The sequence below is a fragment of the Eschscholzia californica genome, unplaced genomic scaffold, assembly GCF_041429995.1.
Source record: "Eschscholzia californica isolate CP2 unplaced genomic scaffold, dmEscCali1.0.p SCAF_4, whole genome shotgun sequence".
NCBI classification, from domain to species: Eukaryota; Viridiplantae; Streptophyta; class Magnoliopsida; order Ranunculales; family Papaveraceae; genus Eschscholzia; species Eschscholzia californica.
The window spans coordinates 43,530,764-43,557,035 of record NW_028238461.1 but is presented as its reverse complement, the minus strand read 5'-3'; the positions used below and the strand labels follow the sequence as shown (position 1 = coordinate 43,557,035).

The window sequence follows — 26,272 nt, the reverse complement described above, 5'->3', positions numbered from 1 at the left end:
CAGCAAGGAGACGTATCAGAATTCCACTAAGGATGTTGTCACCAAACTTGTCCGCGTAATCTGATAACAAGAGGATAGATAGAAACTCATAATATACTGAAAACCTAATTAGCCAAATGCAATTTACCCAAAGGCCTGGAGAGAGAGAATGAGGAGTAACTGCTAAAGTTTTCACTGTCTTATTGCTCTGGTAACTGGTCGTGCCTTTGAAGCTCATTCTTCCCTATGGATGTGGTTTAATAATCCAGGACTCGAAGAAGAAGAAAAAGTACTTCGGGTTTCGAGTTGTCGTCGTTACCAGTAGAGTGTATGTATCTCTTTTTCTCGCTGATTCACTCTTTTTCTCTCACCGTTCGAGAAAGAGAACGACGACGACAAGTCCGAGAAAAGGGTGCCTCTATAGGCACCTTCCAAAATTGCTATATATAAGAGCCTCACGAAAGTTTTGACCACAGTCAACTCCCGACAACTGTAGGCGCCCCCGTTGGGATGGCAGGTCCGAGGTGTTGGGATTTACACCCTTATACTAATGTCTACATTAGTATTCCCAGGATCACATGCATAAGCCTATAATAATACTAAGTAAAACTAGAGAGATGAATACCTTATTCGCTAGTTTTCCCTCGAACCTTTCCAATTGCTTTTGATAAGACCAAGAGCTTCAAGCGTAGCTCCTCTACTTGGGACACGAGCAATCAAATTGATCTCCCACCTTGTTGTTTTGTTGTTTAGCTAGCACACCAATGGTGGTTGTAAGAAGAACACCTTTCTTCTTGACTAGATAGATAGTAATGGGAATTAGCTCACTTTCTCCTCTCTACTTGATGTGGTAGAGTAAAAAAGCTTAGAGATAAATTCCACACCTTATTCTCTGCCCTAAGAGTGTTTATATAGAACCCTAATAAGAATACACCTCCTTTTAGGTTTCCTAAAACACCCTTTAGAATAAGATTTAGGAAAATAGTCATTTTCTCAATTCCCTAAGTAGGGAGCGTCCAAACACCACGAAAATTGACAGATATAATGTTTATTATATCAGAAACTAAACCTCCAAAATTCAGCCCAATCCGAGTCCTAGAAGTACCCGAACCGGTCTAGGCCCAAAAACCCTGTTTTTGGCCTTTTTGTACTATCTTTGCCTAATTCCTTTTTAGGCCTATGAGATATGTTTATGGGACACTCCCATGATTATATCTCACTCCCACTAGTCATATCCTAGATCAATTTGTCACTCTTATGTGTAACCCGTTGTAGGATTCGATCGAAGTTAGCCGCGAATTACTTCGTAATTCGACGATCGTAGTTGGTCTCTAGCTACAACTCTACGATCCCTAAATCAATCAGACTTGATGATCTTCTACATCAATTTTCCTATCCGACAAATTGTTCGCATTGTCACCTTGGTCGAAGGACATCTCCTTCAACTCCTTCAGACTCCCACTTGGACTTAGAACAAGTGCAATGCTCGATTCCCGTGTCAATTAGTATCCCATCTGATACGTCACATCATTCAGACTTTCTTGATATCCGAGTACAACTGTAAAAGACAAATGATTAACTCCTAATCCGTTTGAGCGTGGCCACGCATTTTCAGTTGCTACTCATCAAGTGGCCTTGAGACACTTTGTACCTAATGTGATTAGGATGACACAATCCATTCTTGCGCTCCCACTTAACTTCATGTCTATCTTGTTCTTCCCAGTATCCGTTTTTTATAACCTCCTTTTACGGCGCGGCGTTTGACGGAACCAAAGTCGGGCATTCCTTACATAAGATGAGTGGAGCATTCATGTTTTGAAGAATCTCTCCAATCTTGTCTTTATGAGAAGTATTGACGTTCATCACGAGTGATGTACTTCTCATTTTGAGGGTTATCCAGTGTATCAACCTTTTACACACCCACGTAGTCGAATCGAATACACTATTCCTATAGCCCATGAAACTGCGCTATCCCATCGACTCCCGTGCTAGTCTTCGTGAGTCATTGCTGTCCATGCAATGACCTGGACTAGGGATCTGCAATAAATATTCCAAGTTCACTTAATAGGGTTTCATTCGTCAGATCACGTATCTGACAAACCTATTCGGAATGTTTTATTATCAATGGACTGTCGTTTAAATACTAAACCAAATTTAGACGACTTGCGAAATAACTCTATTATTTCTGATAACGAGAGTTGTAAATCTGAGCTTCTTCCGTAAAACTCTTTTTACCCACTCAGTTTTACTCGTCGAGGTTTATTCCAAATTTACCTCATGCCTTAGACTGTGCTTAGGTGACAGTTTAGTTTGACTACGTATGTAGTCCGTTTTAAACTTTGCTAATTATCAATTAATTTGAAGATTGCTTTCTTCAACCTTGATAATTTCTAGTAACTTTTACTAGAGTTAAGGCTATTAATTCTTTGTGTAGTATTTGCAACAGTTTCCGGCTTAAACACTTTTAGCCTACTTTCCTTCCATGTCTGGAAGTTTGCTACGATGACATGCTCAACTTTTGTACTACTTTATCCTTTAGCCTTCTAGGATATTCAAAGTAGTGTTTTCGGTTTTCCAATCCGAATTTGGATATCTAAATGCTAATCATGTCCAACATGATTGACTTTATGTTTTCGAACATAAATGTCTCTCTCATGCGTGCTTGCTCTTTGGTGTCTTTCTAGACTCCGAGTTTTGCAACGCTCTCTGTCATGAGCTTTTGGGTCGAAATTCTTTTAGACTTTTCCTGAGTCTTAGATTTTCGGTTTCGGATCTCAAGCGTCTCAGCGTACTGAGTCTTTCTTATCCTATCATCTTTCTTGATCTACGCTTGTAGACCTTTAGATGCCCAAAATGGCATTTTATCCTTTTGTGCGTGGTCCTTTATTGAGTCAGTTCGTTACTGTTATACAACATCTTATGTCGTACTCAATCTTTTGTATGTACTCTGCATACGGACCCGGAAGGTTTGTTTACTCCCACTTACCTTCTTGAAATTTCGTGATTCAAGAATTTCCTCATTCCTCGGGAATCAAAACCATTTTGATTGCCTCGAAGATTCCGACTCTTGCATGCTTTAATCCGTCGATGGATTCTTGAAGCATGGGTATGGACATAGCTAGACTGGGGAAATCCAATTCCTTTTGTCTAGTTTCGGGAAACTCGAATGTTTCCATCCTTCTCAGTTTTCTACTCTGGAAAACTAATTTAGGTCTTCCGTTGACTTAAATTATCAAGCTGCATGTCTTGACGAGATGTGGATTCCATATTGTTTTGACTAGATGCCAAATTAGAGTAAGTTTTCCGTCTCTGCGCCGGTCTTTTTATCTCTTCAAAAACAACCTTTATCTTCTGAATCTTTGAGATTTTACTTTTGACCTTAAGGGCTTTTGAACAACAATTTGGAATGTTCACAACAGCTTTGAGATATTCCTTTAGAGACACTTTCAACTACTTTGAGAGTTCTCCTGCGAATTATATTCGCTTTTGTGCGGTAGGTTTTTAAGATCTAATCTTTACCTTTTCCTTTTCTGAGGAACTGCAGTTTTACTGTCTTTCAACAGTTTTGTTGCTCTTGGTCGAACTTAATCGGCCTGTACAATTTTCATGATTGTTCTTCATGACTCTTCATGATTTTTCTCATGATCGAATTAATTAGACTTGTAGTTTTCTCCCACTTATTCTTGTAATAATTAGTACTTTTCTCCCAGACTACTAGGTGTGCCAATTACTATAAGAATACTATCATGAGCAACAAACACTTTGTTCTCTTGATTGCTTGTGGAAAAAGCCCAAATTTCTTCTAAAGAAATTGCGCCAGACTTTAGCTAATTTTTGTAATGCTTTTACAAGCTTAGCTGTTAGACGAACTTTGGTAAGTGTGAAAACAATCGTTTCTAGAATATGTCCCAAAATATTCGGAAGACTGGCTTAAACCCATCTTTGATCGAATTATGCATAGCAATGTTCGATTACTCCCACTGAATCTACCATCCCTCAGATGTGTTCCATGGAGCGAGTTGGGAAACGGTTTCTCAACTCCTTTGATGGTTATCAAGTATTTGACTCAAGTTTTTACCATTCCAATCTAATCGGATGACTTAAACTCTTTTGTCAAAAATGATTCTTTTACTTCGGTTTGTACTTTGTTTGAACCTTTCAAACATTCCGACTTCACACTTGATGACTTGCACGTTTCCGTACTTCATTTAAGTTTGCCAGTGTACGTATTGAAGTTTCTCTCGTTAGCTTCTGCAAGTAAACTTATAAGTCTGCATAACACCGTATGAGTCCTAATAGATTACTAGTCTCTATGCCTTTTGAAAAGGGTGACTTTGTCAATTAGTCCTTAAGGCCCAATTGACAATGCTGAAGTTAATGAGTTTGAATCTCTTGATATCAGCCATTATCAATGTTAACCTTTAGTTAATTTACCCCTGGTTTAAAACATCAGATGTTTTTAGAAGAACAAAATTATTATTAAGTTCTAAGCTAGATCAGTGTCTAAGAGAAGACTTCGATCCCTTTCATCATCCCTAGCATTACTGCTTTTGCTCCCTCTTGGATCTTTACTTCTTTTAGTCAAGTATGTAATTCCCTTCAGCTCCCACTGAACCACTCATCTGGTCTTAAATACCTGATGAAGGAATTCTATGATACTTGTTTAACTTTGTTAACAAGGATACTAGAACCAGAATTCATAATTCCATTCCTTTTGTCCTCCAGGTGCTAAAGGTAGTTTCCTTTTTAAATGGTCTAACCATTATTTGGAAACATTTACAGTAATGAGGAATATTCTTGATCATGTACTCGGCAACTGCTTTTCTTTGATCAAATATTTGTCTCACTTGACTGATCCTTTGCCCTTTTGAATCTCAAGAACTCTTTCTTAGATTCCTTGTACCAAATCTCAAGAACCTTTCTTAGACTGGAAATTCCCGTATGTTCTGCTCAGTTTGTTCGGAACAACCTGAGTGACTCATCTAAGGTCTCATCTTTGTTCAATCGATATTGAATTGAGTGATAGATGTATTATGTTGTCTTCCCTTAGGATGAGTTTCAGATTGCCTTGGAGGTCTCGTACCTCCCTATTTATGACTTCTGTAGGAATTTCTTCCTCAGTTTGTCTTAATGGTTATGCTAGCATCCATTACTCTTCCAAAGAGAATGTTATACGATTGCTTGCAAATGGCTTTTGACCTTATCTGGTATGAGTCAACATTGGGACTGGGTATTCTAGACTCTTTCCTTTTGAATCTGAGAACTATTCTCGGATTTATTCTTCCATTCTAGGAAGTTGACCAGCACCTCCCTTAGGTGTGATTCAATGTTGAAACCGTTTTCATGTGTCATCTTAATTCTACATAAAGAAATGGCAAAGTTTTAAAACTCGTTATCATTTTTGAAAAACATTAGTTTTCCCACATTATTCAATATAAAATCGTCCCCGATTGAATAAGTGATTCCAAGATCCCAGTTCTTCGGAGTAAAGCGGACGAAGGCCCTACCCTTTGACTCCGTCGTTCCGGGTGAGCGAACTACTTCACTGATCATACCTTATGACTCTTGGTTGATAGATTTCATTGATGAATGACTAATCTATCTTTTTGCCTCGAGTATCCAAGACTCTCTTGCTGATCTCGTTGAGTAGAACCATTTAGACATGTAGGCCTCTTCTATAGACCTACCCGCATTGTCCCAAGGTAGAGGAGGTACTCTGCGAAGGCCGACCCACCTTCCTCGAACAAGGGCGCAACGAGAGTCTTAATCTGGATAGGCGATTACACAAGATTACGTTTTGAGGACTTTTACGCTAGTCTGGCGTTTGTTATAGTGAACTATTTAGCCTAACTAACATCCACGACATAAAGCGTAAATAAGTAAGTAAATGCGCGCGAGAAAATAAATCAAGCAGACATGGATCCTAGTATGACCCCTAACCTAGAAGATCTAATCTCCTTTGGTTTTCTTCTTGTTTTGCCTTTTGGTTCGTCTTAGATCGCCATCTTTGAACCTCCATTGATTTCTCCCGCTCGCCTTTGGATTCCTTCCTCGAGCTTCTTCAATGGACTAATTGACACTAAACTCTAATTACAAGACTCTAACGATTCGCAGATCGTATAAACTTGAAATTAAAATTAATTACAAACATGCACCCATCCGTGCTTAAAACAAGAATAAGAAATAAATCTATGGCCATACTAGTTTCCCGCATTCACATCACATGCAATCATATAATATATCAAGGCTAAGAATTATATATGCATGATAATCCGGGAGATACTTTTGTCGACATCCCATGTCATATTACGGACCTTAAGTCTAAATTCGAAGAATTCGAATAATGGTGCGTTCTCGTTTTATCTTTTATGATTTCTAAAATCAACTTTAAGAAAAACTCTGTTTTGGGCTCGAGAAAGTCCGGGTCAATTTCGAAAAAAAGTTTGGTTCGATTCTTAATGATTTCATAAATCAATTTAAAGAGAAATCTGTTTTGGCCTTCCGGATGGCACGGATTAACTTTGGAATTATTTGGTTGGAATCGGAAGAAAATTTAGGAAAAAACTCCCACTCGAATGATGGTCTCTTTTTGTGGTCCGAAAAGCCTCGAAAAAACCCGGGACAAGTCCTAGACAAGTCCCGACCCAAGCCCACAAAAGGGCTCGGACAAGGTCCGGACATGGCACGGCCCATAGGACCGGCATGTCCTGGCCGAGGCCTACCAAGGCCTGGTCTCGTCCTGGCCAGAGCCAGGACGCTAGTCCATGCACCAGACGCGTCCTAGACGTGTCGGGTGCTGGACCGGACCAGCACTAGGTGTCTCGGACCTAGTCCGAGACATCCAGGACCTCCCAGACGCGTCTGGTCGAGTGCTCTGGACGCGTCTTGTAGACGCGTCCAGGAGCTTCTGGTCCGGCCAAGAAGCTTCCTTGCCGGACCCTAGGAGTTTCTAAAACTCCTAGGTTTCCAATTTTTTTTTTTTTTTTTTTTGCAAATCTCTATTTGCTATTTTCCAAATTTTTAAAACTCTTTCTAAATTTATATCTTTCTATATATAAAACATGAATATTTCAGATTTTAAGGTTCTTCCCCATTTACGACAAAAATATTCTATTTCTTTAATGTCTATGACTGAATCCTTTAAATCAAATGGACCCAAAAATAGAACAAAATAAACCATTCAATCAGAGTCAGACAAAAAACAAACCGCCTGAAACTGGATGGCTGACAGACATTCAGTGAAATACCGCCTGAAACTGGCTCGCCTACATTTCACATTTCACATCACAATATAGTGTTTACTTTGAACATATGCTAATTGTTTGATAGACGAAATCAGTAGAAACAACATATGCTAATTCTTTGATAGACAGAAAGTGAGTAGAAACAGACTCTGAGAATGCTAATAAACTAGTTCAACTTACCCAAAAGAAAGAAAGATGAAATAAAACAAACTACCAGGCAAATTCATAATACATCTGAGCATAATTAGACATTTAAAATCATTTTGTAACAAAAAGTTACTACTCAGATTCCAAATCATACCAATCTTCTGTATAACGAAGCATTGGTTTCTCCGGCAAAACCTCAGTTAGAGTCCTTATATCTGGAAAACAGCAGCTTAGTTTATCTGTAGAACATAAATGTCGAGAAACACCAGTCTGGATATCGTGTTCTACCCAATCCTCAAAATTCCCTCTACCAACCCTCGAAGACGAGCTCACGTATAAAATTAATCTCTGACCATCAAAGAAGATGGGTTCAATATTAACTGTACTATTCTTCTCTGTTTTTAGCGCATCTTTTCTCTTCACTATCCACTTGGTGTTTTCATAATCATCGAGTACACAGATTACTATTTCATGTTCTTGGGTAACCACAACAATGTTTACTGCATCTTCTACAACTCCAAACCAAGGTATCCATCTATTTTGCACCAATTCGCTTACGCTCTTTGGTATTTCAAATATCCTGCTCTCTTCTTTATCCGCATCGAATGCAATAATACATCCATTGTCAGCAAACCAGTGTATAATCCCTTGAAAACAAACTGGATAGGACTGTATAGGTACCTTGTCACTGAAGCGTATCTTCGTAGTCCTCTTGGAATCTCTCCAACGCCATTTCTTGTTATTGTAAATCTTGAATCCAACCATAGTTTTTGTTATGACCATGCAAACTACATTGTAGTGGTTATAGTAATATGGAGAGGTGGAAGTTGACCCAAAAACTAATCCGAAACGACAATTTCTTCGTTTTATTAGAGGATGTGGAATAAGTTGGGTTTTCTTGGTTAAAGGGTTAACAACACAAATGTAATTGTATTTTGCGAACTCAACCAAAAGAATGCCATGACAACTAGCTAAGATTTGTACGTCTAGATACTCAAACACAGGAGGTAAGCAGCCTAGAGAAATGGTGGTCTGACTAAGGAGATTGGGTGAAACATCGAACTTTTCACGTAAGCCTAAAGAAAAGGTCGTCTCGGTAAGGAGATTGGGTGAAGAGTGAGCAAAAGTTTGCCGAAGGATTTTGCCATCCATTGACCGTTCAGACAAAAAGCTACAAGCATATCGATTGGTTTGACGACTAGTGTGTTGGTTTACAAAGAAAGGATCAGAGATCAAGGATTGCCATCTTTTGCTTATAAGTTTAAATCCAGTTACGGATTTTGCAGGCAGACGTATCAGAATTTCACGAAGGAGATTGTCATCAAGCTTGTTGGCGATTGTTGGTGCTGGTATATAGTAATCTGCTTATAGAGAGGAGACATAGAAAGAGAGAAACTTAGAAACCATCTCTTTAATGCAAAACACTGTTAACCTCATAATCCCATACTGGTATGTTCGAAAGGAGACTAGAGACTACACTCTAGCCATGTGTGGTCGCACGGCAAGTGAAATTCGATTACTAAAAATGCATTCCGTAATGGTTTTTGGTTCATCAGGAATCACCATTCTTAGGGAGTTAATCTGAAGCAAGGGGAATTAATTCGGCATACACAATTATTATAACTATAAGTGAAAGTTTAAAGTTCAAAAAAACAAAAATATGAGAATTACTAAATCAGCAAACTTTGAAAAACACTCGTTTGTTTTAAGTACAACATCAATCATTTACCAGTGGAACTCATGTGGTTTTCAAAATCAAGGGGAAAGTTTCAGATCATAAGAATTATATCAAATTATTCAAAAGAAAAAAGATCAATATGATAATTACTAAATCAGCAAACTTAGAAAAACGATATCAAAGCAATACCTTGGAAACCTAATTAGCCTAATGCACTATAACCAAAAGTGATGAGAGTTAAATGTTGGATTATAAAAACCCTAGAGAGAGAGAGAGAGAGAGAGAGAGAATGACGAGTACCTGTTTTGGTTTTCACGGTCCTACTGCTCTGGTAACTAGTCGTGCGTTTCAAGGTCTGTTTCGAGGAGGTCATTCTTCCGTCGGAAGGTGGTGAGTGATGCTTTGGATCCTAAAAATGTATCCTTGTGCCATTTTATTAGGAACCTCCTCCACCACATTCTGTGGGGGTGGTGGCCCTGGTGGGTGTATGAATAAAAAGGGTGCCTATATCCATAAACTTGGGCGCTTATAGAAACCCTCCCACATCTGAATCTGAATCTGTATCCCAAATGCGCGAGACATGTTTTTTTGAAAGAAAGTTTCACTGAACGTGGAAACTTAACATCAACATACAATTGTATAATACCATCATGGTGCAAAGTGAAAGAAGCCCAATTGTGAGGGTTTGTATTCGAATTTGTGAGTGTTGTACGAGATACCTATGTTGTTACCTCATTGGTGCTCCAAATCGTGTGTAATCCGTCATGGGGTTTGTATTCGAATTTGTGAGTGTTGTACAAGAGTTCTTGAATTCTCTTCTAAATCACAAGTGGAGTTTCTCCCTCAACTGAAACCCTAGTTTAAAACTTTTAGTTCACTATGTATAGCCGAAACCGGTGGGAACCATAAACTGATTCAATCAATGGCTCCTCCACTTCTTCGCCGCCACCGCTGCCGGTGTTGCTCCATTTCGACGACATGCACCCTCAACATTTATTAGTATCTAGATTGTTGTTTTGCTTCAATTACCTTTGTAGGTTTTGACTCTAGGTCTCCCCTAAAATGTCTCTCTGTGTATGTGTACATTAAGTTTTGCATCCTTTCTTCCTTCCAATCAAATTAGATCCTAAAAACAAGTCCTCATATTCGATGGCCAATGTATATGCTTTCAGCTAAAAAGAATTCGATTTTGAGAAGAAGATTTACCTGTTGGTTGTTTTATATGAAGTATTATATATGTATAGTTACTTGTATAATTGAAGTTTCGTGTATGCATTTACTTCTGTTACAGTCACACTTTAAAACAGGTTTTCTTTGAGGACTGGTTTTATGGCTGAAAAAAACATGTATAAGGGTACACAAACTTCTTTTAGTAGCTAACTCCATTAGAATGATAAAAGCTTGCTAAATAACAAGAATTACACACAACGTTGATTCAGATTTCAGACCTTAAAAATACAAACAAATATGAAATAGAATTGAAAATGAGTAATTTCAGGAAAAAAATTAATCTAGAAAACAACCTGAAGTAGAGGGCTTAATCTCGGCTGGAAAAGAGTTGAAAATCTCATCTAAAGCTTCTTCATTAGAGAGATGAAGGTGGTCAAAGTTGTTGAGAAATATGGAAGGTGGGAAAGAGGTTCACAGACTTTTCCTTATTTCATGGTAAATTTGGAAACTTTTTGTAACGTGAGTGAAATCCAAGATTCCCCAATAATCTTAACAAACACATAAAAATCTAATTTTTTAGAGAAACTGTTTCTATTTTCTCCGAGAAACTTCCAATCAAACACACCCTTCATATACTATTTGGCTTTGATTGAGGAAAAACTTAAACTTGTACGGAATTTGGTCAAATTTCTTCCACCTCTCTACGTGATGTTTGTACGAATTTACACATATTTGTACGATGTAAAGGCTTCGTAAAAACTTGTACAGAATTTGGTTTTGGTTTGCATACATTTTTGCATGAGTTTTGCACTGGTTGCAGGATTTTCACAGAAGCTTAATCTATTTTAGAAAAAGTATGTCATTTCTTTTAAACTAGATAGCGTAAAATTTGGTGTTCGACATAATTTTGTACATAAAATTTGCTTGATAGACTATTTGGCCTTTAATATAGGTTGACCTTTATTAGTCAAAGTCAAGTTTGAAAGAAGAGAAAACATGACTGATATAAAAGACAGAGTCGAAGGGCAAAAACTTATTCGATAAAGTAAGAGCAACAAATTTTTGCATCACCCTCCCAAAAGTTATGTATTGAAGTCTTAATGGAGGTGGATATCCCAATATCTATACGATCTAATTATAGTGCAACGGATAAAGCAAATGTAGTTGAGATGACCTTATTTCATGGTAAATTTGGAAACTTTTTCTCACGTGAGTGAAAATCCAAGATTCCCTAATAATCTTAACAAACACATGAAAATCTTATTTTTTAGAGAAATTGTTTCTATTTTCCCCGAGAAACTTCCAATCAAACACACCCTTCATATACTATTTGGTTCTGATTGAGGAAAAACTTAAACTTGTATGGAATTTGGTCAAATTTCTTCCACCTCTCTATGTGATGTTTGTACGAATTTACACATATTTGTACGATGTAAAGGCTTTGTAAAAATTTGGTTTTGGTTTGCATACATTTTTGCACAGGTTGCAGGGTTTTCACAGAAGCTAAATCTATTTTAGAAAAAGTATGTCATTTCTTTTAAATTAGATAACGTAAAATTGGTGTTCGACCTAATTTTGTACATAAAATTTGTTTGATAGACTATTTGGCCTTTAATATAGGTTGACCTTTATTAGTCAAAGTCAAACGTGAAAGAAGGGAAAACATGACTGATATAAAAGAGAGAGTCGAAGGGCAAAAAACTTATTAGATAAAGTAAGAGCAACAAATTTTTGCATCACCCTCCCAAAAGTTATGTGTTGAAGTCTTAATGGAGGTGGATATCCCAATATCTATGCGATCTAATATAGTGCAACGGATAAAGCAAATGTAGTTGAGATGACCTTATTTCATGGTAAATTTGGAAACTTATTCTCACGTGAGTGAAAATCCAAGATTCCCTAATAATCTTAACAAACACATGAAATTCTAATTTTTTAGAGAAACTGTTTCTATTTTCCCCGAGAAACTTCCAATCAAACACACCCTTCATATACTATTTGGTTCTGATTGAGGAAAAACTTAAACTTGTATGGAATTTGGTCAAATTTCTTCCACCTCTCTACGTGATGTTTGTACGAATTTGCACATATTTGTACGATGTAAAGCAGTAGCGTGTGGTGGGGGGTGCGGGGTGTGCTCCCGCACAGGGCCCCCACCACATGCATGGGCCCAAATAAAATTTCTTTTACTACTTTTACGGACTACTATAATACTATATAAAGAGTAGGGATATAGCTTAGAGGCCCACATCCACCTGTTCTAAGACTTTTATCTATACAGGAACTCCACGAATCCCACTTACCTTGTTTCTCTCTCTACGTACATTGGGTATTCTTCTCTAGCTAGTTACTGTTTAATAACCACTAATCTATTACAGGAACTCCACGAATCCCACTTACCTTGTTTATCTCTCTACATACATTGGGTATTCTTCTCTAGCTAGTTACTGTTTAATAACCACTTACCTTGTTGCTCTCTCTACGTACATCGGGTATTCTTCTCTAGCTAGTTACTGTTTAATAACCACTAATCTATTACATTGGGTATTTTTTCTATTGAAATCATCTGTTTATTATTTATTACTGTTAGGTTTGTTTCTTCACTTCGTGTTATAAAGAAAAAGAAGAAGACCAGCAGGGATTAGTTAAATCTCAAAGATCGAATTGGACAAGTACAAATTTCTCGTTAACGAGGTTGTACAAAAATTTTCTACCATCAAGATTTTGAAATCATACTTGAGATAGACTATGTTGAAGGATAACCTAAATGGGTTAGCTTTGCTTACTTTTGAAAGCGTATCCTTAGACAAAATTGACTATTAAAATTTAATTGACAATTTTGCTTAGATAATGCGAGAAGAAATTTTTTTCGAACAAAGACATTAATTTGTAAGTATTTAGTTCAGAATACAACATTGAGATTCAATTCGCCGATGAAATAATATTTTTATGGTTAGATCGTTTGAATTTTATGTAAAAAAAAATTAGACATGTAAAAGGCCCCTATTAATATTTTGGCACCGGACCCCCAATTTCTCAGCCACGCCACTGATGTAAAGGCTTCGTAAAAACTTGTACAAAATTTGGTTTTGGTTTGCATACATTTTTGCATGAGTTTTGCACAGGTTGTAGGGTTTTCACAGAAGCTAAATCTATTTTAGAAAAAGTATGTCATTTCTTTTAAACCAGATAACGTAAAATTGGTGTTCGACCTAATTTTGTACATAAAATTTGTTTGATAGACTATTTGGCCTTTAATATAGGTTGACCTTTATTAGTCAAAGTCAAACGTGAAAGAAGAAAAAACATGACTGATATAAAAGAGAGAGTCGAAGGGCAAAAAACTTAGTAAGAGCAACAAATTTTTGCATCACCTCCCAAAAGTTATGTGTTGAAGTCTTAATGGAGGTGGATATCCCAATATCTATGCGATCTAATATAGTGCAACGGATAAAGCAAATGTAGTTGAAATGGCCTTATTTCATGGTGAATTTGGAAACTTTTTCTCACGTGCGTGAAAAATCCAAGATTCCCTAATAATCTTAACAAACACATGAAAATCTAATTTTTTAGAGAAGTTGTTTCTATTTTCCCCGAGAAACTTCCAATCAAACACACCCTTCATATACTATTTGGCTCTGATTGAGGAAAAACTTAAACTTGTATGGAATTTGGTCAAATTTCTTTGACCTCTCTACGTGATGTTTGTACGAATTTACACATATTTGTACGATGTAAAGGCTTCATAAAAAATTGTACAAAATTTGGTTTTGGTTTGCATACATTTTTGCATTAGTTTTGCATAGGTTGCAGGGTTTTCACAGAAGCTTAATCTATTTTAGAAAAATATGTCATTTCTTTTAAACCAGATAGTGTAAAATTTGGTGTTCGACCTAATTTTGTACATTAAATTTGTTTGGTAGACTATTTGGCCTTAGGTTGACCTTTATTAGTCAAAGTCAAGCGTGAAAGAAGAGAAAACATGACTGATATAAAAGAGAGAGTCGAAGGGCAAAACTTATTCGATAAAGTAAGAGTAACAAATTTTTGCATCACACTCCCAGAAGTTATGTGTTGATGTCTTAATGGAGGTGGATATCCCAATATCTATACGATCTAATTATAGTGCAACAGATAAAGCAAATGTAGTTGAGATGACCATACAAACAGTTTATGATGACTTTTAGAAGGATCTTTCCATGATCTCTAAGATTAAAGTGTTCGTAAAAAAGAAAAGAGTCAAATGTTTGCAACAAAAAGAAAAAAGAGAAGAGTCAAAGGTCAATAATGGTGGTGCATGTGCTTATCACATCCTCATATTTGTACTCAAAAACATTGTTTTTCTGGGGGTTTTAGCGATACCCCTCACCTCTAATGTCCAATTAGCGATACTCCCTTTTTAATTGGATATTAGTAAAACCACTTCTTTTACACTTAAAAATACGAAAATAGCTCTACACTTGTTATATTTTTTTTTTCTTCTCATATCACTACGACCGACATAACTTTCATACTTCGGTCTTTCCATAATTTTTCTATCTAATGTGTAAGTTTACGGTCTACATAACACTCTAACTCGGTATATTCATGAATTTTTCTATCTAAATTGCAAGTTCGATTAATAATTTCTTGTCTAACATTTTAACTTTTCGTTCAATTCATAATTTCATTTTGCATTTATATTTTTTTTGAATGTATATGAGTTTTAATTAAAAGAAAAATAACATGCTCCATATCGAGAGGTGTTTTTCAAATTGATTACACTTGGAAACATTAATTTTAACGTACAATAAAAAACAAATGAGAAGTTAAATTTATTTTTTAGAATTTACGATTTTTTTTCTTCGAATTATTCTGTTTTTTCATTTTTAAATTTTCGACAAATGTTATGGTAATGTAGAAAAAGATGGATATGTAGGTATGAAAATTGAAGATGCGTTTGGCAAAGTATCGAAGAGGTATAAGAGATCGAAGAAAAAAGATAGATAAAACAATAAACATAAGGGTGCTTTCGTACTTTTAAGCGCAAAAAAGAGAGGTTCACTGAGAGAAAATGATTGTACGAGTCATAATATTTTATATAATTAGTAAAAAAAACACTTAACTTTTTCAAAGGTCGCGGCTTTGGGGAATAAAGAAAACTCTCCGGGGCATAAAGACTAAGTCAACTGAGATTGACTTTAGGGACATATTTATTTTTTGATCAAAAAATTTAAAAGCTTGTCTCTTGCCCCTTAGTCTTCATCTTCTCCTCACCTAAACTCCCACAAATTCCGGCGACCAACAATTCCCGCGACCACCATTTCCATCTTCATCTTTCTCCCTCTCTCTTTCCCTTCTTTTTCTTTTCCATCTATTTCTCTCTCCTGAACCAATTATGTTAAACCCTAGAATGTAAGATGAGATCTTTATATAATTTGCCCTAATTGAGGCACTTGTCAGAGCTTTGAAAATTAACATTTTCAATGTTGATATAAATTTCATGGAACCTAGCCCCTACCCCCACCTTACCTGACCGTGGATCTCTTTTCTCTTTCCCTCTGACTCATATTCTTTACACCTTTTCAACTCTTCTCCTTCTCTCCCTGACCTCCTATCTTTGCTTTGACACTTAAACACTCCCATGAGTAGTGATATTTGACTTAGAGAGAAAAAGATCTGACCCGATGAATACCCATGTGCGAATTTTTATTGGTTGGATTCCTTCTCTCACTAAAAGGGTTTACCCCTTCAGCAGATTTCGTCATGTGTACTGCCCTGTTGCAGGGAGATGAAGGGCTTTCCCCCTTCATCTTCCATGAGTGGAAGAGATGAAGAGGAACCCCTTCATCATCTTTTTCTACTCGGAATAATCTGAGTTTAAGAAGATAGTTTTAGAGAGAGAAAGAGAAGAAGAAAGAAGAAGAAGAATAATAAGAAGGGAGAGAGAAGATGAGAAAGTTGAAGATTAAAATGGTGGCCGGAATTTGTGGTGGTCGAAATTTGTAGAAGTTGAGGTGAGAAGAAGATGAAGATGAAGATTAAGGGGCAAGAGACAAACTAAAAAAATTTTGGGCCAAAAAATAAGTATGCCCTCTAAGTCAAGGTTGGTTGACTAAGTCTTTATTCCCCGGAGTTTTTTATTTATTCCCCAAAGCCGCAGCCTTTTCAAATAATTAAAATTTGTCATAATATTATATATAATGGTTAGTCTGGTTTAAAATAGTATGATTAATTATTCTTAAGGTCATTTTGAAAAAAGTTATTCTAGAATTGCCCCCGTGCTCCTTCACTTTTCCTTTTTAAAGTTTTTTACTTTTTCTCTCTAGAACACCATAGCCATCTTCTTCTTCATCTTCTTCTCCATTAAAGTAGTGTACATTGTTCGTTTTGATCCTGAAAGTCGACGTTGCACTTGCATGGTTGAATTCGTATTACTATTGATTTAATCACTTTCTATTCGATTTTTTAATTATGTCATTTACAATCTTTCAGTTTCTTTGGAATGAAGTTCTTGAAGAAGTCGTTTCTCTCTGAACAAAAATGGTCGTCCCTTCAAAACTCAGTACAGAAGAAGGAAAATAAACTCTCTCGCTCTCTATAAAAAGTTCAGATCTAAAGTCGTCTTCTTCAGAGAATTAGGGTTTTCTTTGTTTGATCAGAGGAGTATTTGGTTGAGTTAATTGAGATGGCATTAATGGCGAAAGGCGGGAGACATTTTTGGTCGATGAATATAAGATCTTCGCTATTCACACTAGTTTTAGCTATACTGCTTTCTTTCGTTCTATTAATTCTTTTAGCTCTTGGAATCCTTTCACTTCCATCTAATAATGTTGAAAATTCTAAAGCTAATGATCTTAGTTCCTTAGCTCGTAAGGTGATCGAGAAAAGGTAAGAAAGAATAATTGAATTATTTTTTGCCTAATTTTTAGTTAGGGATTTATTGGAGTTTAGTTATGTGGTCAAATTTTGTTTGTATACATGATGGATTGGGGGAAAGAGGAGATCCATGGATGGAAGTCATTTCGTGGGAACCTAGAGCTTTTGTTTATCATAATTTCTTGGTAAGTTATCGATTCTTTTTGGGTTATTTTCCAAATGGCCCCCAACTTTGTGACCAGCTTCCTGCCTGGCCCCATAGATTAGCAAACATACTCATATGGCCCCCTTTTTCGTTATCTTTAACTGTCCGTTACTCTCACTCCTCCACCTCATTTCCTCTCTCTGCCAAGTCACCTGAAACGCCACATCATCATCTTCTCCGGCAGGGATGGCCCGCCGGCGAACTTCAAACATTTGAAAAAAAAAAAATTATTATTTTTTTCTCTCTCCTCTCTCTCTAATTTTTTTTCTTTCCTCTCTCTAGAGAGAGAGAGAGGTTTCACGAACAAATCTGGTATGTTCTCCTCTCTTTCTCTCTAGATCTGTTCTAGAGAGAGAGAGGAAAGAAAAAAAAAATTTAGAGAGAGAGGAGATAGAAAAAAAAGTTAATTTTTTTTTATGTTTGAAGGTCGCCGACCGGAAATTTGGCCGGCCGACGACCTCTGCCGGAGAAGATGATGATGTGACGTTTTAAGTGACTTGGCAGAGAGAAGAAATGAGGTGGAGGAGTGAGAGTAACGGACAGTTAAAGATAACAGAAAATGGGGGCCACATAGATATTTTTGCTAATCTAGGAGGCCAGACAGGAAGCTGGTCACAAAGTTGGGGGCCATTTGAGAAATAACCTTTTTTTTTTTGCCAAATTGGTAATTCTAACGGGTAGTTATTGATCCAGTAGACCTAATATCACTTTCTTTCATGAAATTTTTGAAATGAATTGGGAGTTAAAGTGGGGTTGCTTCTGTTTGTAGATATATGTGCTGTCAAGTCCATAAATATGTAATTTTAACCTCATTATTTTTATTATGAATTGATAACAGAATTCACAGAATTTGTTAATAGGATTCAACTTTTAATGTTCCATAAAAATCAAATCTTCACCTTAACTTGAAAATGTGTGGGTGGGTGAGAAGATTCCATTACATACATGACTTGAACCTTATTTTTGTGGAGATAGCAGAAGGGCAATATATGAGATTGATAAGCTCAAGAATGGGTGCACATTGTTCAACAAAAAAAAAAAGAATGGGTGCACATTATGTATTTTAGTTAGTGCTTAGAATTTGATCTCGTTTTGCTATCTCTTAATGCAGAATATATTTTGTATTGAACTGTTTTGGAAGCATCTTACTGTCTCTGTAATCGGATCCAAGCTAGGAATTTAGTTGGAACAGTATGTCGTGTTTTGAGGGACCACACGTAGTCTAAATCAGGAGTTATACTAATTTTTACATTATGGAAACACAGTTTGAAGTTGACATTATGCAAACACATGTTGCAGAACAGATCGATGCAAACACATGTTTGCAGAACATGTCGTTGCAAATACATGTTTGCAGAAAAACGTAAAAAAAAATAGTGAAAGTGGATCTCGTTAGAAAGCTGATGAAAACTCACTTCTAAATATATCATTTTTATAGAAAGAGAGAGAAAGATCCGGGTGGTAGAAAAATCTTGCTTCCGTTTTTAGGGTGGCGCCTCCTCAATGGGGTAGTTACCCATAGTTATTTTTCCATGGTTTTAGTTTTTCCCTCTTTTCTTCTTCCATTTATCTGTTTCTATAGATATTATGTGGTGGAGTGTTGTGATGTTTGGTGGTGATCGATTTGCTCATGGAGATGCGATTGGTTTTGTGATTGATGGGTTTAGTGGTTGTGGTGGGGGTGGTTTGTGGCTACATCCGGTGGGGTTTAGTGATGGTGGTTTGGTAGAGACATGGGATCTGTGATGATGGTTTGTGATGGTGGTGGGATGGTGGTGGTGTTGGACAGGAGGGTCTGGTAAAGGGTGGCGGTGGTGGTATTTGTGGTGGTGTTAAATGTTTTTAGAGGGTGGTGGTTGATGGTGGAGGTGGTGGTTTAGAGACAAGTAGAACAGAGAAATTCTTTCTTTGGTGGCAGCGGTTTTCCGGCGAAGGTTTTTGGCGACGGTTTTCCGGCAACAGTTTTCCGGTGACGGCGGTGGTTTGCCGATGACATTGTTTTTTTTCGTTTTTTTCTTTTTTTGTCGACTTTTAGAGTCTTTTCATTCGCGACCTTTAGGGTCTTTTCATCCGTGATCTTTAGGATCCTTTTATTTTTCGCCCTTTACTGTTTTTTATTGAGTCTGTCTAGTCCAATTTCTTTCTCTTCATGAGGCACTTTGCATTTAAAGGTATGTAACTCTCATGAAGTTTTCAGAGGAGAGAAATAAGAATTCATCCATGTAAACATTGTGATTTAATCACTTATTAATGGAAATTGTTCCCTTGGTTTCAAAAAAAAAAAACAAAAGTTTTAACGATTTAAAGTTTAAAGAAAAATAATAAAATTTAGGTACACAAACTGACAAAAAATTGGTGTTTTAGTATTTGTATATTTTATGACCTGAATTATAATTTTCAAATGTTTTATGTTTTTCACTTATTTTCTGTATTATGGTATTTCTAATTACACATTAGTGATGAGGGGTATCGCTAAATTGCCTTTTTTTTGTATTGATACACACCAATCGTACAATGGGTAGTCCTATTTACTAGCAAAAAATCAAAATAATTCTAATGCAATTGAGTTGAAAAAGTGGTGTTCAAGGAGAATAATTCGATTCTGCCCAAAATCTTGAGCAGTCTTCGAAATACAAAATAAATGGATCCAAATCAAGGTTACCAGATTCGCTGGAACCCCCTGCGAACCGCGATCTGGTTCGCGCGAACCCTTTTAGGGTACGTTCGCGCGAACCCTTTTAGGGTACGTTCGCGAACCAGATCGCCCGATCTAGCGAACCGGTTCTCATGAAGAATGGTAGGAACACAATCGAAATTTTTTGGGATGAACACAATCGAAATTTTTTGGGATGAACACAATCGAAATTTTTTGGGATGAACACAATCGAAAAATGGGAGAATTAGTTACACATACAATTATTAGTGAAGAATTTTGGGAGAAACTTTATATTAATCGAATTATGTACCGAATTATCGTACCGAATAGGTATACCCCCTACGTACCGGATACACTCTAATAGGCGTACCACGTACCCGTTTTCTTACCGCGTACCGGAGCGTACCGCGAATCTGGTAACCTTGATCCAAATAACAACGACATCCCCCGTACAAAACAAAAGAAAAAAGAACTCTTTAACTGTTCTATGGGTCAAATTTAATTAAAATTTAATTTCTTACATTGTCCTATTGGGATCTCCAATTTGAAAGGCATCTGGCATCTGGAAATGTAACACTTTAAAAACTTAAAATTACAGTGTCATTCCGTCGATAGATAATTTTCTTTTTTGGCATTGAGTAAACAATTGGGATCCTTTAGAATTCTCAGATATTGAGTTTCTTTCCGAGAAATCTTAGTACTAACTGTTCTCACTTCATCTTAGGACCGAAATTAAACTTTACATTGGAGAAAGTTATCATACAAAAACTCAAATTTAATTGAAATTTCATTAGAGTTTTCTTTCCGAGATGAAACAATTGGGATTTCCAATTCGAAAGACTTATCGAATGCAACAATTTGAGAACTTAATAATTACACAATATCATTTCCTTATTGAGTTTCTTCTTGAGAAAATCTTAGTACTAACTGTTCTCACCTCACCTTAAAACCCCAATGAAATTTTGTATTGGAGAAAGTTTTTGTACAAAAACTCAAAAATTCCTAGGCATTACTTAGAGTTGTAAGTTTGAGTCTTGCATTAGAGATACGATGAAGTAAAGCAGATTAATTACTCGCTTGTAATACTTCAAAAAATTTGACAAATAGCCGAAATGTTTTTATTGGCTCAGTAGGTTGTAAACGAAAATGTACATTATAATAATTAATAAGATCTAGGCTAGCAAAATCCACCCTCCGCTCGTTTTGGTCTTCTCAGAAACACTAGTAAAGCTATCCTTATGGAAAATGCATTCTCATCTTATTTTATGATTCTATAATAAGAATTTCACTTACTTCGACCCTTTCTCACAGGGCCGTTTAAACAAGGCTAATGCGTTGAGTTCCCATTCCTTCACATGGAAAATTCTCCTTTATTGTAATAAATATATCATCAAATTCATATGTAGCTAAGCATTTGTTGTATTTGTACTCGAAAAAATACACATACCAAATAAATTTCTTTGTGCATGTGTAGTTTCAAAATAGGTCATTCACCAGAGCGGCAGAGCATGTCATTAGTAGAAAATAGTGATACTCTTCCATTAGATATGTTTTGTGCAAGTTTCATGAGAATTTGAGAGACGTGCTAGAGCACAATAAAATCGTGGCTGTGAATGTGTTGATATTTTATTATCATGATATATTGGAAGACAAAATCCAACAAACAACTATCACTGACTCTAAGTTACGACTGTCTCAGTGAAAAAGGTGGAATTAAGGAACTAGATATCTTATGGTGGCCAATACGTGGACAACTATTTTTTTTATATGGACAACTATTTTTGAGTCCGGTGCGAGTCAATTATGCTTGACTTAGTTGACTTTGATTTAATAAGGGGACAACTCCATAAAGTCTTAAATACTAACAGTTACTAACTTGTGGATCATTAACAAAATAATAGTTCAAAATTGAAAACCTAAGTTGTCTTCTTCATCATCTTCTTCTTCTTCTTCCTTTTTCTTATTCTTGTACTGCTACTAAAAGTAAGCTATAGTTTCTACCACTTCCTTTTGTTTTTTATCAAACCCTAGATGAATGAAGAAGATAAAACTCACCAATCTCCACTTCCCTTATCTTTTAGTAAACTATAGTTTCTACCACTTCTCTTTGTTTTTTTAGTGAACTGTAGTTTCTACTACTTCCCTTTGTTTTTTTATCAAACCCTAGATGGGTTTTAATAAAACCTTACATTCATGAGGTAAAACTCTAACTTTTTTAATTTTATTTTGTATTTTTGTTTGGGTAGTTTGAAAGAATACAAAACGATTTCAAGGCAAAAAATCGAAGTGAAGAAGAAATTCCCAGAATTTCGTGAGAAATCTACGAAAATATGCTAGATTTTCGTGGCAAGTTTCCTTCTGTCTTGCTAAATTTTCGTAGGAAATCTACGAAATTGGCAAGTCAGATTTTTTTTTTTTTTTTACAAAAACTTAGAAATTAAGATCTCTCATGTTTTGTCGATTTTCCACGAAGCACGAGCGACTCTACTTGTTTGTAAAAAGATCTAAGGTTTTGAAATTTTTGATTTCTAAGTTTTAAAAGTTTAACGGGTTTTAGGGTTTTTAGATCTGATCCTTCAACAATTCCCTTCCCTTTGTTTGATGTCATAATCTTCTCCATAAAAATTCTCTCTCTAGAATTTTGGGTTGATGATGAAGATGAAGTAGTAGAAGAAGACCTAACTTACTTAGGGTTTATGGAGAAAAGATGGAGGTTTTAAAATAATACATCTAATTCTAAGAGGACTTGAGTGAAAAGGGAAGCAAGTTTCCTATGATTCATAAATGTTGTCCAGTAAGTATTAAAATATGCAAGTTGATAATCAAAACAGATTCACAAAAAAGAAAAAGAATACCATCAAAAGGGAAAGTCACTCACATAATCACATTGATTGATGAACACAAATAAAATTGCTTCCTTGCCGAAAGAACTTGTTGCTTCTTCATTTGCATTATTATATATCGACGTGATTATCTTGAAAAAGTTCCAAACTGACAAAGATCACAAATTGTTACCCGAGTGAGTTTCTAGCTTGTACACGACAGAGCTGTAAAAACATCTACCTTCTTCTAATACACTTGCATATATAAATCTTTCGAAGACGAAAACCTAAAACTGATTTACGAATCTTAATTAGAAGAAGGACCAGAGGTACTGCCTAGTCCCATCTTCTGCCCCAAGATTGTTAACTGATCTACAAACTCAACTCCTGTAAGAACTTCTGTCGTTCCATATATAATATGCTTAGTGGGTTGTTGACGATAGGCTAATTCTTGCAAACTCCCGTACTCAACGTAGTTTCCACCACCAATCATGAACACAATTGCTTCCTTAAATGGTCCTTTAAGATGGTTATTACCTGCATTTGATCCAGATTTTGGGGAACGAGGATCAAAGAAAAGGTAGGATTCGATTTCAGGGTTTGGCCTACCATCCATTAGGGCTTCCACTGTTCTTGTCAATGCAAGTTGCTTATCGCTCGATAAGAGATTCTTTACTCCTGCTGTTACAGCACTAATTGACTGCCCGTATAATTTCTCCGCCCAATCTACGATGTTACTCTTGCTCTCAGAATTTGCAGAAGCTAACGAGACGTTCAAAGATTTGATCTTTTTGACATACTGAAATGCACAAGTATCTACTTCTGATTCTCTCAGTGCTGTTTCAATTGCTTCTAAATCGGATTGAGGAGTTGTTTCTGAACAGAGAAGGTAAGTTATAGCAAATCTTAGTTTATCAACCTTTGTCCCTTTACCTCTAAGAACACTAAGAAGTTCACTTCGATCGATGCTTCCTTTACCCAGTAAATCATTCTCTTTCTTGGCATAAGAATCCAACGATCTCTCCTTGATCTCACCTAACAACACAGTTGCAATATTGGTATGTTTATCTATCACTTGCTTTCTCTCAGTTAATTCAGGTAACGAGTTCACTGCATTCATCAAATGCTTAGTATTTCCAATCAAATCTGTACCATCGAATTCAGCTCCTTCTTTCCCACCAGTACGTTTATTCACATCATCGACATCTTTCTTATACTTGTTCAATTGAGTCTCAATCTCAACAGCAACTTCAGGAAATTCTAAATTTCCATTAGCAACCCAAAATGGATCTGAACTATCTAACTCATAAGATCGAGATCCACCCTTTTCTCCCTTCACTGTTATGGCATTGAGCTTCAAACCTAGAAGATCATGAACAAGTGGTCGATACCTAAAATCATGTTGAATACCCACTGAAAGCTCAAAATTTCTATCAAAAATACATAAAATTGGACGTTGGAATGAACTCCCCAAATTCCCACCTTCTGAAAACAAGTTATTCTTCGAAATCAAATGATCACGTAAACGTAAATCAAGAGCAGCAGCAACCATTTCAGCAGGACCACCTCTAGGGCACCGAATAACTGGTACAACAGCAAGTGTAGCTAAAACACAAAATAATCCACTCACTATCTTCTCAATTATATCTTCAATTTCTCGATCTCCGGCAGATGGATCATTTAATTGAACATAAGTAGAAGGTTGTGCAAGAGAAAACAAGTTTTCATCTAAAGTAACAAATTCTAAGTACTGATCAAATACCTTAGAGATCCGTTGAGTTGAATCAGTTTTTAGGGTTCCAGAAGCAAGATCTTCAAGTAAAGGTCGAGGTAAAGACGATGAGAAATTCAAATGAAAACTTTCATATAAAGAACGAGAAGCATCTAAAACGATTCGTTGAATATTAGGTTGATTTGCTTGAACAAAGTAAACAGCAGGAACATCAGGGATCGTTTGACGTTCTTTATCAATCAAGAAGTAAAGAGTTACTCCGTGTTTTCTTAGATCTTTGATATGAATCAAAGGAGATAATATATCTCGGCAAAATTTGTCAAAGATCAAAACTTTGTAAACTTCTTCGTTTGCAGTTCCACTTGAGTTTGGTGATTGATTCAGATTTAACATCCGAATAATACAATCTGATTAGAAAAATTAGATCAAAATTCAAACAAATTAAGATGCGAACTTTAATATGAAGGAATAATAAATTACATGGATGAAGTTAGGAGAACTTACTGGTTTGTTTCTGTCGAAGATTGAGCGCCATTTTCTGCAACCGTTAAGATTTCTAGGGTTAGGGTTCGAAATTCGTTTCTTAAAATATCTCTCTAGAGAGAGAAAGAGAATGGAATTTTAGAGTGAGAGGAAGAAGGGAGACTATGAAACATAGATCGCGATTTAAATCTGAGATGATAACTCTGTCCGTCACCGTTAGTGAAATGCCAGTTCCCTGGTAAGAGAGGTAAATATGGGAAGCGGCTAAAAGCACGCGAAAATTGCTGTTAGCACCCGCAGAAAGAGATTGAGTTAGATCAGATCCCGTGTGACCCCAAAAATTTATTGGGACCCAGGCTTCGGACTTGGATCAGTCTGAAACTTTGCTTAAGGCCTTGGACTGACCAGTTCGAAACCTTAGGCAAGGTCTAGGACTGTCTTGTCCAAAATCTCTTGGACTGGTCCGAGTCCGAGACCAGTCTGTTAGTAAGGTTTCCGAGAGCCTTTTGAATGGTGGTTTTCGATCAGGTGGTTTTGCCCTCTTTTTCTTTCTCTCTCTCTCTCTCATTTAAGGTTCTTAATGTCTCTAACTCCTCATTGCTGATTGAAGATGATGGGTTTGGAAACAAGGTTGTTTCCATGATAAGGTGTTGGGTGCCTTGATAAGGTGATGATGATGATTTGAAGGAGGAGAGACGAAGAAGAAGGAGAAAGAGAAGGAGGGGTTGGGTGCCTTTAGTTGCTCCCCATAAATATTTGTTGGAACCAATAATAGGAAGTTTGGGGGCCTCACATACCAATCCGGATGGGGAAGTGCTTTCTTTTCCATTGTACCCTCCCTGCGCGCTACGTGACTCTTGGCGCGCAGCTCTCTACACATCTCTCTGTGTAATCGTAGTCGTAGGCGTAACAGTCGGCATTCTATAAGTGGTAGCTCCCCGCTCAGAGTGCCTCCTCCTACTGCCTCCTTCCCCGCGCTGAGGAAGCTCTTGGGGAACTGGGAGTTGATAAAGTCAACATGTTGTAGATTGACAAAGGCAAGTAACATCTCGAACCCGGGACTAGGGGGTAAAAAAGTATTTGCCGGATTACTCGGAAATACAAGACTTAAACTCTGATTTCTGTAGGAGAATTACTTGAAATTACTCATGTTAATGTTCAGGCTCAAGCTACTCGACCTGGTGGTACTCCACCAGAGAGAGGCAGTGCTCCACCTTGGAGAAGGGAATTTGTCAATGTAAAAGTCTTTGTAATACGAGTAATTTCATATTATTATAACCAACGAGAATTTGATTTCA

The 26,272-nt window shown here is 36.6% G+C and overlaps 2 protein-coding genes across 2 annotated transcripts; both read right to left on the bottom strand.

Annotated features, from left to right (window-relative positions):
- Nucleotides 1-7,318: 7,318 nt before the first annotated feature.
- LOC147544923 (F-box protein At1g20360-like) lies at nt 7,319-9,505 on the bottom strand. The gene is made up of 2 exons (XM_086673927.1): nt 9,349-9,505; nt 7,319-8,731 (listed from the first exon to the last, which is right to left on the bottom strand). The coding sequence occupies exons 1-2, from the start codon at nt 9,419-9,421 to the stop codon at nt 7,503-7,505; spliced, it is 1,302 nt and encodes a 433-aa protein (XP_086530053.1). The 5' UTR covers nt 9,422-9,505; the 3' UTR covers nt 7,319-7,502.
- Nucleotides 9,506-22,711: 13,206 nt separating this feature from the next.
- ATSLY1 (Sec1/munc18-like (SM) proteins superfamily) lies at nt 22,712-26,013 on the bottom strand. Its single transcript, XM_086673925.1, has 2 exons — nt 24,996-26,013; nt 22,712-24,898 (listed from the first exon to the last, which is right to left on the bottom strand). The coding sequence occupies exons 1-2, from the start codon at nt 25,024-25,026 to the stop codon at nt 23,067-23,069; spliced, it is 1,863 nt and encodes a 620-aa protein (XP_086530051.1). The 5' UTR covers nt 25,027-26,013; the 3' UTR covers nt 22,712-23,066.
- Nucleotides 26,014-26,272: the final 259 nt, after the last annotated feature.

What these genes read in the sequence shown, in the direction of transcription:
- ATSLY1 (XM_086673925.1), bottom strand. Translation starts at nt 25,026, where the DNA reads ATGGCGCTCAATCTTCGACAGAAACAAACCA. An exon ending in TCTTCGACAGAAACAAACCA is followed by an intron (nt 24,899 to 24,995) that starts GTAAGTTCTCCT and finishes TTTTCTAATCAG; the next exon opens with ATTGTATTATTCGGATGTTA.
- LOC147544923 (XM_086673927.1), bottom strand. Translation starts at nt 9,421, where the DNA reads ATGACCTCCTCGAAACAGACCTTGAAACGCACGACTAGTTACCAGAGC. An exon ending in GACCGTGAAAACCAAAACAG is followed by an intron (nt 8,732 to 9,348) that starts GTACTCGTCATT and finishes CTCTATAAGCAG; the next exon opens with ATTACTATATACCAGCACCA.